A 13,850-nucleotide genomic window follows, 5' to 3' on the forward strand; every position below is an offset into this window, starting at 1 on the left:
GATCTTGCCTGCAGCAACGTCTTACTCAACACATCTCCGGAGGCAAGGGAAACAAAAGCAAAAATGAACTACTGGGACCTCATCAAAATAAAAAGCTTTTGCACAGCTAAGGAAACAATCAGCAAAACTAAAAGGCAGCCGACAGAATGGGAGAAGATATTTGCAAATGACATATCAGATAAAGGGTTAGTATCCCAAATCTATTAAGAACTTATCAAACCCAAAAAACAAATAATCCAGTGAAGAGATGGGCAAAAGACATGAATAGACGCTTCTCCAAAGAAGACATCCAGATGGCCAACCGACACATGAAAAAATGCTCAACATTACTCATCATCAAGGAAATACAAATCAAAACCACAATGAGATATCACCTCACACCTGTCAGAATGGCAAACATTAACAACTCAGGCAACAACAGATGTTGATGAGGATGCAGAGAAAGAGGATCTTTTTTGTACTGCTGGTGGGAATGCAAACTGGTGCAGCCACTCTGGAAAACAGTATGGAGGTTCCTCAAAAAACTAAAAATAGAACTACCCTACAACCCAGCAATCGCACTACTAGGCATTTTTCCAAGGGATATAGGTGTGCTATTTCGAAGGGACACATGCACCCCCATGTTTATAGCAGCACTATCAACAATAGCCAAAGCATGGAAAAAGCCCAAATGTCCATCGATGGATGAATGGATAAAGACGTGGTATATATATATACAATGAAACATTTTACTCGTTAATCAGAAAGAATGAAATCTTGCCATTTGCAACTACGTGGATGGAACTGGAGGGCATAATGCTAAGTGAAATTAGTCAGAGAAAGACAAAAATCCTATGACTTCACTCATATGAGGACTTTAAGAGACAAAACAGATGAACACAAGGGAAGGGAAACAAAAATAATATAAAAACAGGGCGGGGACAAAACAGAAGAGACTCATACATATGGAGAACAAACTGAGGGTTATGGGAGAGGTTGTGGGAGGAGGGATGGGCTAAATGGGTAAGGGCCACTAAGGAATCTACTTCTGAAATCATTGTTGCACTATATGCTAACTAATTTGGATGTAAATTAAAAAAAAATAAAAAAATAAAATAAAAAAAATAATCTTCCATCTTTAGATTATTTCTATTATCATTTGAATAAGATTACCATAAAACATCAATTCTTATGTAATTAGTTCTCCTGGCTTTAAAATAAGAAATTCCTCATTTTGCTAAAATTGTAATTCTTCTAGCCTTTACATCACTTTAATTCTCCAGAAACTTTACTTTTTGGAACTCTCAGAAAATTAGCTTTGGATGAAACTCAATCCCGAACTGTACTCCATAATCAATAACCTGGAAGGGCTTTATCAGGGGGATGGGCGGAGTGTATTTATTTAGTTACACCCACTTAGTTTCTAATTAGTAACTAACAAGATTAATACGAGAAGCTTCCCATATATTCTTAAAATGGAGTTAACAGTGTCAATGCTTTAGCTGAAGAACCAAAATGTATGAATGTATGTGTATATATGCACATATATGTGTACATAGATATGTATGTGTACATAGATATGTAATACGTATAATATATAAAAATATATAAAATATATTATATATAATATATATAATATATTATATAATATAATATATATATAATATATTATATATTATATTATTATATATATATAATATATATTATATATATAATATATTATAATAATATAATATATAAAAATATATAAAAATATATGTAATACGTATAATATATAAAAATAAATAATATGAAAAAATATATTTATTAGTACATCACTAGCCCCTTAAATTTAAAATTTTTTAAATGTTTATTCATTTTTGAGAGAGAGCGAGACAGCGCGTGCATGTGTGCGCACACAAGTGGGGGAGGGGCAGAGAGAGAGGGAGACACAGAATCCGAAGCAGGCTCCAGGCTCTGAGGTGTCAGCACAAAACCTGACACGGGGCTCGAGCTCATGAACTGTTAGATTATGACCTGAGCTGAACTCACACGCTCCACCAACTGAGCCACCCAGGCACCCCATTAGCCACTTAAACTTTAGAAAAGGGAACTCATTCACCAGTAGTGGGGAATGTTAGCTGACACTTGGTTTCTGGAGGGCATTTTAACAATTTGTAGAAAAGTCTTGAGGTGTTTTCCTTTTACTTAAGAATTTTTCCGCTCCTGATGACTTACTCTGGAAAAGTCATCGTTAATATACATAAAAATGTAGTCAATGATATTTTCAGCAACACGGTTTAAAATAGTGGGAATAATCTAAATATATACATAGAGAGAGAAAGGACTCATTAACTATATTATGCTACATCCAAATGGTAGAATCCTGTATCTATTAAAAAGAGGGTAGGGGCGCCTGGGTGACTCAGTCGGTAGTGTCTGACTTCGGCTCAGGTCATGATCTCACAGTTCATGCGTTCAAGCCTCACGTCAGGCTCTGTGCTGACAGCTCAGAGCCTGGAGCCTGCTTCAGATTCTGTGGCTCCTTCTTTCTCTCTGCCCCTTCCCTGCTCAGTCTGCGTCTCTTTCTCTCAAAAATAAATAAAAACATTAAAAAAAAAAGGAGGGTAGAATATGTACTACCTTCATAGAATATTGATAAAGACATACAAATACACAATTATTAACCATTAATAACTACCAAATGTTTGTAGAATTCCAAAAGAAAAACACAGAATTACCCATAACTTTATCACCTAAGTATTATTTTCATTTCTCAGTATTTTCTTACAAAATATGTATTAAATACATATTACAAGATATGTATGTCTTTTGCATACATATTTTACATAGTCATCACAGTACACCATAGTCATACTAAAGTACATAAACTTTAGTTTCTGATTTTCTAACTAAAAAGTTTAAAAACATTGGCCTTGATATTAAATGTAAATAAAGTTATTTTTAAGGGCTGAACCTTTTTCTATCAAGTTGATATATCCAAATTCAAGTATTTCACTTAATGGTGAACATTTGGGACTCTAATTAAGGTTTTCCATTTTTCCTTTAATAAAGTACACAAAAGGCTTCAGTCTTTCAATTATTCCCTTGGATAATTTACTTTGTAAATATTCAACAACATAATACTGAATTGACAATTTATCTTGTAAAAATATCCTCCAGTTTATAGGCACTCCCCCATTGCCAATTCAAGAGCTGACTCCTGCCTCAACTAATACCTAATTATAATCCCAGTAAATAGAAGGTACACAATAAATACTTGATGAGAGACCGAAAGAAAAAGATTACTTAGATTAATTACATAATGCCAGGAACCATCATCAATAAGTTCAGGAGGTTTCCTCATAGTCTCACCAGTGTAGGACTTGATAAGAGAAAAAAACTCTTCATTTTTCTTAATTTTTTACAAATAAATTAGTACCTTAATTCATCCACATTTAATTTCTAGTAAGGCTTAAATTTTTCCCATAATGGCTTACTCTCTAAAGACCCTCTTATATTTACTCTTATTATTTCTACTGTAATTCTACAAAGTATTATTAACCGCAAATTTTCTTCCCATTCTGCTATTGTCCTTCATTTCTATATGTCACTTAAATTTTTCTCATTATTTTTCTGTTGCTTCAGTCAACAGAAAATTGCTATTGTATAATTAGGATAACTATTCTATTTTCTACTGCTTTTTTTGGCTTTCATTCTAAAGATTACTCCTCATCAACTTGATAGTATTATATATGGTCTTCACGTGTATTTAAGTTAATTTTTCTCCATAGTGCTTTCTAATAAACCAGAAACAGTTTCTAAAGCATGTTTCCTGTGACTATTGTTTTAGAGTACTTATTTTAACACACCAAAATGTTATAGAAAAAAAATGTCTCAAAAATTTACTTATTTCCCTAAGAATTCTATGTTAGCAATCTAAAATAAGAGAATATACAAGTTTGCTTATAGTATCTGCAACTTTCAAATGGTTTGGCAAATAATATATGTGAATATTATGTGAATAATATGTGAATAATATGAATAATATATGAATTCACTGTGCAACTCTCAAATTTTTTATAGGTTAGGTTTCATTCAAAATTAAAAAATGAGAGAAAAAATATTGCAAATTTACAGGTAAACATGAGAATTTTTTCCCTTGAATTTTAGCTCTTCTTGTGAAACACATACTTATTTGGTAAATATCAATATAGAAGAATAAGCAACAACTTAAATATGCCCTCCATTTACTTCAGTATAAAAGATACTTTGGGAAAAGACCTACCTGGCTGAGCTTTTCCATATGTGCTACCAAAAGGGGGAACCGGTGAACTAGTGTTGAGTCATTCTCTGTGCTAACTTGTTTAACAATTGATCGTAATAGTACTTCTCCATCATATGCAATAGGGAAGATGGAAGTCAGCTTAACAGAAGTGTGGCACAGAGCTGACATAACAGCTGCAAGCAATCGGCTACTTGAAGTCTTGAAGTTTGCTTCCTGGATATCCTTTAAAAAAAAAGAAAGATGAGCCCATCAAAGAAATATGGCATCAGTTTAATCCAAATGTTTGGATACACAAAAGTTAAACAATTTTTAAATCATACCAAAGTTTTCTAGCACTCATTTTAATTGTCTTGATACAGAATTTAATTACATCAATACTTTTAAACACAACTGTTTAAGTTACTATCCAATGAAGATGTAAAATTATTAAATATGGTCAAATATCAGCCTCCTATTCTCCATTCAATGAGTTTATATATCCTCAGAATCTTAGTCCTCTCTAGCACTATGCTCAAAGAATTACATCAAAAAGGCCCCAATCAGTATATATCTAAGACATGTACAGTAACAAGCACTGAAACAATTTTCCTCAAATAATTACTGATTTAAATTATAATTCTGTGCAACTATAACATTTCACTAATGGTAATGTAGCATAATGAATTACTATAATAAACATTTCACTAAGGTTACAAAATATGTCATCACATTATATATCTGTTCAGAAAATTAACAGCATACTTGTAAAATTTTGTAACAAAATATTAAAAACTTATCAAGACATGATATCCTAATTCACAAAAACTGTGTATACGTTACTTAGTTCATCAAACATCTGTACTACAAATTCAGGTTAACAGCAATATCCTATATGTTAAACCAACATTTGTTAATGCTAGCCTGTTCTGTAGCCAGTTCAGTAGTAAAGAAAACCATATGAGACTGGACAGGTTGAGAGAGTAAGTTGTGCACCAGTCCAGGCAATAACCTTATCTCAGGAAATTGAGTGGTAAAATACACTACTCTGCTATAGGTCATCAATGAACCTGGAGAACACTATGAGTGAAATAAGCCAGTTACAGCAAGCCAAAATACTGCATGATTCCACTTATATGCAGTGTCTGCTCACAGAAGCAGAGAAGAGTGTGGATAGGATGAGGGGGAAAGGGGGAGCTGGTATTCAACAGGTATAAAGTTTCAGTTATGAAAGATGAGTAAGCACTAGTGATGTGTTATACAACATTGCATCTGCAGTTAACAATATCATACTGTATGCTCAAAATCTAAGAGGGAGATCTCATATTAAGTGTTTTTACCACAAAGAAATACATTTTTAATGACAAGAATAATAAATTCAGTATGTAAACAGCTAAAAAAACAGTAATAATAAAATAAAAACAAAGTTGCCTACCCCGATGTCATCCCTAGAATATCTTTCAAATAGGCTAGGATGCCCTGGTGATGACAGTGAACTTTCTTAGGGGAGGAGAAGGTGCTAGAATTTCCTCTACAATGCTGAATAGAAGTGGTGACAACAGTCACCTTGTGCCTTACTCCCAAGCTTAGAGGAGTATTCAGTATTTCACCATTAAGTTTGATATTAACTATGCATTTTTCTCTAGAGATCCTTTATAATCATAGCTTGAGGAAGTTTCCTTAAATCCTAGTTTGCATGGACGTTTTCACCATTGAATAAGTGCCAATTTTGTCACATTTTCTGTATCTATTGAGACAATTATACAATCTCCCCAGTTTATTCAGTTAATATGGTGAATTACATTGAACTTTGAAAGTTTAGCCTTGCATTTCCAAGAAAAACCCTACTTGGTGTGATATATTTTTTATATTGCTGGATTTGATTCGATAATATTGTTAAGAGTTTTTGCATCTATGTTTCTGAGTAAAATTTGTACTAATATGTTCTTTTAATATCTTTGTCAGGTTTTGGTATCAGTATAAGGCTAACTTGACAAGATCAGTTGGGAAATGTTGTCTCCTATGTCTTCTGAAAGAATTTGTAAAAGATTGATATTGTTTCAGGTTTGATAGAATTCACCAATAACAATATCTGGGTCTGGAGTTTTCTTTGTGGGAAAGTTTTTGATAATGAATTCAATGTTTTAATGAATAGAAGGCAATTCAGATTTTTATATTTCTTATTGTGATAGTTTTGATTAAGCTATATTTTTCAAGAAATTTGTCTACTTTACTTAAAATTATAAGTTATTGGTATACAGCTGTTCAAAATATTCTTTTATCATTTTAATGTCTGTTTGGATCTATATTGATATTTGCTATTTCATTTTTGATAATGGCATTTTGTGTTTTTTCTTCATCTCTGGTCTCTCAATCAGACTTGCTATGAGTGTATTAGTTTGGTTTTAATTTTGAAGAACCAACTTTTGGTCAATTTTCTCTATTTTTACTTTACTGATTTCTGCTCTCATCTTTATTATTTCCTCCCAATATCTTTATTACTTTCTTCTTATTTTGGTTTGCTAATTCTTTCTGACTTCTTTAGGAAGAAACTTAGATCACTGATTTTAAACCTTTCTTCTTTGCTAGTATTATCATTTAAAGGTATACATTTCTTGGGGCACCTGGGTGGCTCAGTTGGCTAAGTGTCCAACTCTTGGTCTCAGCTCAGGTCATGATCTCACAATTTGTGGGATCAGGCCCCAAGTCGGGCTCCGTGCTGAGAGTGCAGTGCCTGCTTGGGATTCTCTCTCTCCCTCTCTCAAGATAAATAAATAAATATTTTAAAAAGTATAAATTTCCTTTAGCTACATCTCACAATTTCTGACGTTATACTTTTATCTTTCAGTGCAAAATATTTTCAAGTTGCCTTTGGATTTCTTTGATTCACTGGTTACTTAGAATTATTGTCTATTTTCCATATATTTAGTGCTTTTCTCAATATATTTTGCTATTTAACTTTAGTCCTATTATGGTCTGAAAACCTTTAATTTTAATCTTTTGAAATTACTAAAACTTATTTTATGGCTTAGCATATGATCTATCTTTGTGAGCAAGATATGTATACTTGAAAATAACATGTATTGTGCACTTGACATTCTGTTTTATAAATGTCAGTAAAGCCAATGTGGTTGATAATGTTGTCCAGATCTTCTATTTCCTTACTGATTTTTCGGTTTAGTTGTCCTATTAATTGCTAACAGAGGAGCGTGGAAGTCTCCAACTATCACTGTGAATTTGTCTATTTCTCCCTTTAGTTCTGCCATTTTTTTGCCTCAAGCATTTTGAAACTGTGATTTGGGGCATACACATTTATGAGGCTTGTGGTTTCCTCATGAATGAATGATGTTAGCAAGCAAGTTCACTCACAGCTCTTTCTCCTGACCATTCTGCACATAAGGAGGCTGCAGGAGCTGCCCTTCTAGTGCTGTCCTTGCTCTTACACACTTGCTCACAACTATTCTTGCTCTTACGCACACATGCTTACTCAGATTCAAAAAGCAAATCAGCAACTGCACAATGTGCCTGTCAAGTTTACAAGTAAAAATGATAAAGCAAACAGAAAAAAAAATGTCTTTGAACTTTATTTAAGTCACATATACCAAACCAATGTCCTAATTTACCTTTTATAAAAGTTAGAAAGATTGAGGCAACAGCACTTTAAAGAGTATTAAGTAACATATCATATTTTCAACTAACATTTTACAAACTTAAATTACCTGATCCAGACAATTCAGCAGATCACAAAGGCAAGCCCACTGTAAGGCAGGAGTTGGGTAGAAAGAATGAAAACAGGCAGTAAAGGTATTATGACACTCTTGAAGGACAGCTTCTAGGAGACTCAAAGGTTGACTGAGATATCCTTGAGGATCATTATCCAACTTCACCATGCAGTGATCAACTCCTTCTGATAAAATTTTTCTTAACAAAGTTCTAGTTTTTCCAATACATTCTGCTAATTTGCTAGTTTCTTCCACAACTGCTTTTCCGGTAGCTTTGAGGGAACAAAGCAGATTGCTAATTAAATAGGATAATAAATATGGATGGAGACATTTAATATAATTCAAGTAATTTCCTATGTAACTAGAGATCACAAGTACTCATAACCTAGAGATGAAACAATTTAGAGATTAAATGCAGTCCAAAATTATTTCTTTTAAAAATCTAAGTAGGAAAAAAAAAATGACCCTGAAATATTGGTTTCAGCCTCTAAGTCCAAATGAGTTGTTCAAAAGTTTTCTATTTGACCAAATCTGTTTAAAATAATACTTTATTAGAGTAATTTTTAGCGTGACATGACTTTTTGTTATCAGCATAACATGTAATCTATTTTACTCTTCGTAAGTAAATATATAAAGGTCACAAAAGCTGACTTTCTCCCCTCATTTTTGGAGGTTAAAGGCAGCTGGGGATCTTAAATTCCTGGTTTTCCCATATAGACCTTCTCAATGTCTCAAATATTTTCTCCCTAAAGTCATTTAAAAAGAAGCTTCATACCTGATACTGGGTAAATTTCACACGTATAGACACGCAATAACCTCAGACAACAGGTACCCACAAAGCGCAGTCTCTCTAAATCTAGAAGTGTCGCTGTGAACTGGAATCCTTTTAATCCTCTAAGTTCTTCAACTCCTAAGACTAAGGTGGTCCAACTCCAGTGAAGAATGCTCAATAATGACTCAAAACATTCCTAATCCAGAATATGAAAAAACAGGTAACAGTTAGTTCAAATGATCCATAGGTTGAATCAAATGGAAAGATGGCATCAACTTCAAAACTTTATTTGAACTTTTTTACTGTGTTTTGATTAGTGCAAATAATAGACATTCTATTAGTTCATTTACCACATTACCATTAGGAGTACCTTTGAAGCTTGGCAAAAAAGGTACAGTAGTTAGGCATCTATAAAAACAACATTCTTCAATATTTGCCTAGTTAAAAATACATTAAATTGTTTTTTAGTGTTTATTTATTTTTGAGCGAGAGAGACAAGAGTGTGAGTGGGGGAAGGGCAGAGAGAGAGGGAGACACAGAATCCAAAGCAGGCTCCAGGCTCTGAGCTGTCAGTGCAGAGCCCAATGTGGAGCTTGAACTCACAAACCGTGAGGTCACGACTAAAGTCAGACACTTAACCGAGTCACCCAGGCACCACTAAAAATACATTTTTAAGTTTCCCTGCTCTCAACCTATCTAGTTTATCATATAAGTAAGGAAAAAAATAAAAAATATTTACAAATCTATGTTTACTTGAAAGCAAAATTAAACTCTACGCTGTTGCTGTAGTATTGCATTTCTAGTTGTTCTGCAGTATGTGTGTATCCTATGAAAATTTTAAAAAGATGCAAAATTTTATCATTACAAACAAGAAGGTTGTATAGCATACTGTATGAAAGACTAATAAGTTTGTGTATATATAAAAAATGGTCTGAAAGGATATACATCAAAATGTAAACAGTAGTTATATGGGGTAATAAGAGTGACAGGGAAAGAACTTTAGGGTACTTTTAATATAGTTTTATCCCTACTCTACCCTATTCCAAACCAGGGATGTATACTAATCTTGTGATTTTAAAAAACTAATACAAAAAGGAAAAAAAAAAAAAACATTCTCCCTATGCATTTTACCAACATGAAAGACTACTGACTACATTAATGAATCACATTCATATAGTGCCTTACAATTAAAAAAGCATTTTTGTATCCCTTATGTCAACAGAAATTCATACTGATGCTATCAGTTTATTTAAATAACTTGCATAAGAATGGTCAACTAGTACAGGACAAGAACTTAACTCAGACTTCCCATGATCTCTCAATTACATCATGTTGGCTTTCCATTCTACACTAGTAACCCCAGTAATGTGGCATAGTTTTGAATGTAGAATGCAGATGGTCAAGTAGTTCAACAGAGCCCTGAGTTAAATATACAACTCTTCTACTTAGCTCCTCAAGCATTAGATTAGCACTTTTTAGTCAATTATCAGCCTTAACTTTTCCTTCACTTTCTCCTTCAGCACATGTATTCATACAAGATTTACTAGAAAACCCACCAGTTATTTCAGTTCATGTTTAAGTTCATGTTAAAGTCAGCCAACATCTCTATTTTCCCATTATTTAAAGTACATATTATTTATTCTTTGCCCTGGGATGTCAGTGCTAATCTAAAAACAAATCTGAATTCATAAAACTATGTTGAGATAAACTCTCAGAAGGGTGGGTAACCGCCAAACATCAAAATGAAATGGAGCACTGGACAAAGAACCTGAAATTTTTAAAAAAATGGCTTACCACTGAGACAGTTCTTGCAAAAGATCTCTTTAAAATATGTACAGGTTCGCTGGTTTGCTGTTTGCCTTTTGAGGCACTACCATCACTGGTTGGAAGTCTGAAAGTAGCAGATACACATAAATTTATGTTAGAAGGTCCAATGACACTTTTCAAAATATACATTTTTGAAATAGCAAGATATGCTATTAAATATTAAGTGCTATATAATTAAAACATCATTTAATCAGTGTACCCAGAAGTAGTCCAAGCAACTTGCTATGTTCATAATGCTATATATTACAAATACTAACTGTAATAAATTGCATAAAAACAAACAAAAATCCCTTCCTGGGAAAAGTGAGGTTTAAACCACCTCGATTTTTAAAAGTGATTACTAGGAAAGGAAGACATAAGAGACAGTTACTGCTCTAGAGGTGTTTCTTTAGATTTTTTACTACTCAAGGAATGACATTTTTTTCTAGCGAGGGTTACCTATTTGAGTTCTTCATTCTAAAAATTGAGTAATTATTGAGTAAATTATTGAGTTTAGAAACAGGTAGACAGACACATAGGCATATGCTTCCATAAATGTCTCAAATACCATAAAGTAATTAAAATTCTTAAATAATGTTACAAATATAATAAGTACTATCACATGGACAAGTTACTGTTTCATACTTCAAAAGTGGAAACTTTTAGCAGTAAGGGATTTTCTAATTCATTCCATCACAAGACAAACAGGAAACACAAAACAGCAGCAAATCAATCAGGCCTGCATCTGAAATCCCTATCGAAAACCCCAATATCATTTCTCTAAGACAAATTTTTATTACTTTATAATATTCTGAAATAGCTATGAAAATCTACAGATTAAAATACTGTTAATGGCATAATACAGATAGTCTGAGTCATGAGGTAAAGTTTCAAATCATGCTCAAAGTAGAAAATGTTTAAAAATATACAAAATATTAAATTAAGTGTTTTTGTTAAAAGTAGCTATATTTCTTCTGGTATGTTATAGTTTGCTGAGTGCTTCAAGTGATTTCTCTCATTATGTCATATATTTTATAGTATCCTAGCTCATTATAACAGAGGAACAAACCATATTAATTCACTGTAAATATGCTAAATACCTGTATAATAATTGAGGTATCTGACCAGCATTAACATCTGTACCATTATTTGATTTCTTTGAACTCTTAAATTGGAAAACAACCCTAAGAAGAGAAAAAATAACAATGACACCAAAAAACAACATGATTCGAGATTCATGAAAGAAAATAAGAAATCTGACAATTGCCTTTTCAAATATGTTAATGCACAGAGATCCATTCTTTAAGAAAAAAACCTACAAGTAAAAAGGAATTATTTTTATTCTGGTTCAAGCTCTGAGTGGCTTAAGGAATAAAATGAAGGAAATGAACCTGATCAGGCAGCCATGGGTAAGCGGCAGGTCCCTCCAGCTCAACTTTAACCAGAACAATAAGCTAGTAACAAAATACTTCAACTTACAGTTTAAAATGTGCTCAACCACACACATGATACCTTCTATTTAAAGCAGCTTTAAACTGCTGTGATACTCCAAAGTTCAATGAACTGCATGTGGAATCATGAGGTCCAGGACCAAGGCAGTCTCCCTGGTGCTAACACGTAATCTTACAGTAAGTAGAAAGGGATACATTACAGCTGACTTGATTCTTCTATGGCATTCTACTTGAACATTCAGGAACAAAGATTTCACCTCTTACATAAGTCTGTTCTGTTTCTGGTCAGCTCTGTTATGAATAGAACATAACTATTTGAAATATACTGTTACATAACTTTCACTCATGCTCAAGAAGAGTAAGAGTAAACTGAATTTCTCTTCTAAGTAATGGTCCTTCCAAACACACAAAATCAGAGTACTGAGAATAAAGAAGGATGGAGCTAGACTCAAGAGATTCCAGGTCTAGATTTGGTTCTGCCACACAGCAGCGGTATGATGTGAAGCAAATCACTTCACTTTCTGTGTCTCTCTATTCCCCTGAGAGGAAAACAGGGCTAATAATGGCTTCATGTAATTGTTGAGGCCATCAAATGAGAATATAGATATGAAAGTATTTTATAAACTGAAAAATGATCTATATATGAAATTTAAACAGTAAATTTCCCTACATTTTATTAAAACTGTACCATCTCATATTGCCAAAGCTCTGCAATTTATAAACTGCTTTCATAAGAACTATCAAACTGCACAGCAAGTATTTATTCCTTTTTTTATGGTTTCCAAATTCCTCATTTACCTTGTCACTTTATATAATTTCTAACTGGTAATAAGTTCTTAAACAATATAACACCCAGAAATACATACAAATGACAAATGGCAAGAGCAAAGAATAGCAGTCCTATTGTCTCCCTGTTCTGTCTAGACCTTAAATTTGGCATGAGATCACATAAACTTAAATGTTTGGCAGTCATATTATATTCTAGTCTTACTAACATTTTTACCTTACCAAAAGACCTCTGAGCTTTTAAAACAATATTCCACTAACAAAAATGAGAGCTGCTTAAGTAATACTTAAACATTCTGCTTACCCGTCATCTGTGGTAATAGAAGCTTGTCCATGAGATCCACAGTCACTGCTGGGTCCAGACACTCGAGCCCATGCTACATACCACCATCCAGCTTGCAAGAGAACTGGCTCATCAAACATCATTGCATACTTTTCTCTGAGAGAAAAATTAGTGAGTCAAAGACAATGCCTTTGCCCTGCTACATGCATGTGTTTATTGGTTTTATTTATTATTAAAAAAAAATTTTTTAATGTTTGTTTATTTTTAAGAGGCAGAGAGAGACAGAATGTGAATGGGGAAGGGGCAGAGAGAGAGGGAGACACAGAACCCGAAGCAGGCTCCAGGCTCCAAGCTGTCGGTACAGAGAGCCCGACGTGGGGCTTGAACTCACCAGCTGTAAGATCGTGACCTGAGCCAGTCAGACGCTCAACTGACTGAGCCACCCAGGCACCCTGCATTTATTGGTTTTAAATCCTTTATAAACAAAGCATGAAATACATTGTATAATATTCTTATTAAACATCATTCAAAACCTTCTATTTAAAAAAGTCTGGGGGCGCCAGGGTGGCTCACTCGGTTAACCATTCAACTCTGCATTTCAGTTCAGGTCATGATCTCACTGTTTGTGAGTCTGAGCCCTGCATCAGGTTCTGCACTGACACGTTGAGCCTGCTGGGAATTCATTCTCTCTCTCTCTCTCTCTCTCTCTCTCTCTCTCTCTCTGCCCTTCCCCCACCCTCTCTCAAAGTAAATAAATAGAGGCACCTGGGTGGCTCAATCGGTTAAGCATCTGACTTCGGCTCAGGTC

General features: G+C 33.7%; 1 protein-coding gene across 10 annotated transcripts in view; it reads right to left on the minus strand.

Annotated features, from left to right (window-relative positions):
* The window catches only part of MYCBP2 (MYC binding protein 2), a 286,982-nt gene that overhangs the window by 132,745 nt on the left and 140,387 nt on the right, over positions 1-13,850 (minus strand). For all 10 annotated transcript variants that reach the window (XM_047853582.1, XM_047853618.1, XM_047853590.1 and 7 more), the window contains 6 exons: positions 13,064-13,198; positions 11,623-11,706; positions 10,511-10,607; positions 8,720-8,912; positions 7,942-8,216; positions 4,247-4,468 (listed from right to left, as the gene is read on the minus strand). In XM_047853582.1, coding sequence (XP_047709538.1) covers positions 4,247-4,468; positions 7,942-8,216; positions 8,720-8,912; positions 10,511-10,607; positions 11,623-11,706; positions 13,064-13,198 — 1,006 coding nt within the window. The remainder of the gene's footprint in view (positions 1-4,246; positions 4,469-7,941; positions 8,217-8,719; positions 8,913-10,510; positions 10,608-11,622; positions 11,707-13,063; positions 13,199-13,850) is intronic.

The sequence above is a fragment of the Prionailurus viverrinus genome, chromosome A1 (genome assembly GCF_022837055.1).
Source record: "Prionailurus viverrinus isolate Anna chromosome A1, UM_Priviv_1.0, whole genome shotgun sequence".
Taxonomy (NCBI): Eukaryota; Metazoa; Chordata; class Mammalia; order Carnivora; family Felidae; genus Prionailurus; species Prionailurus viverrinus.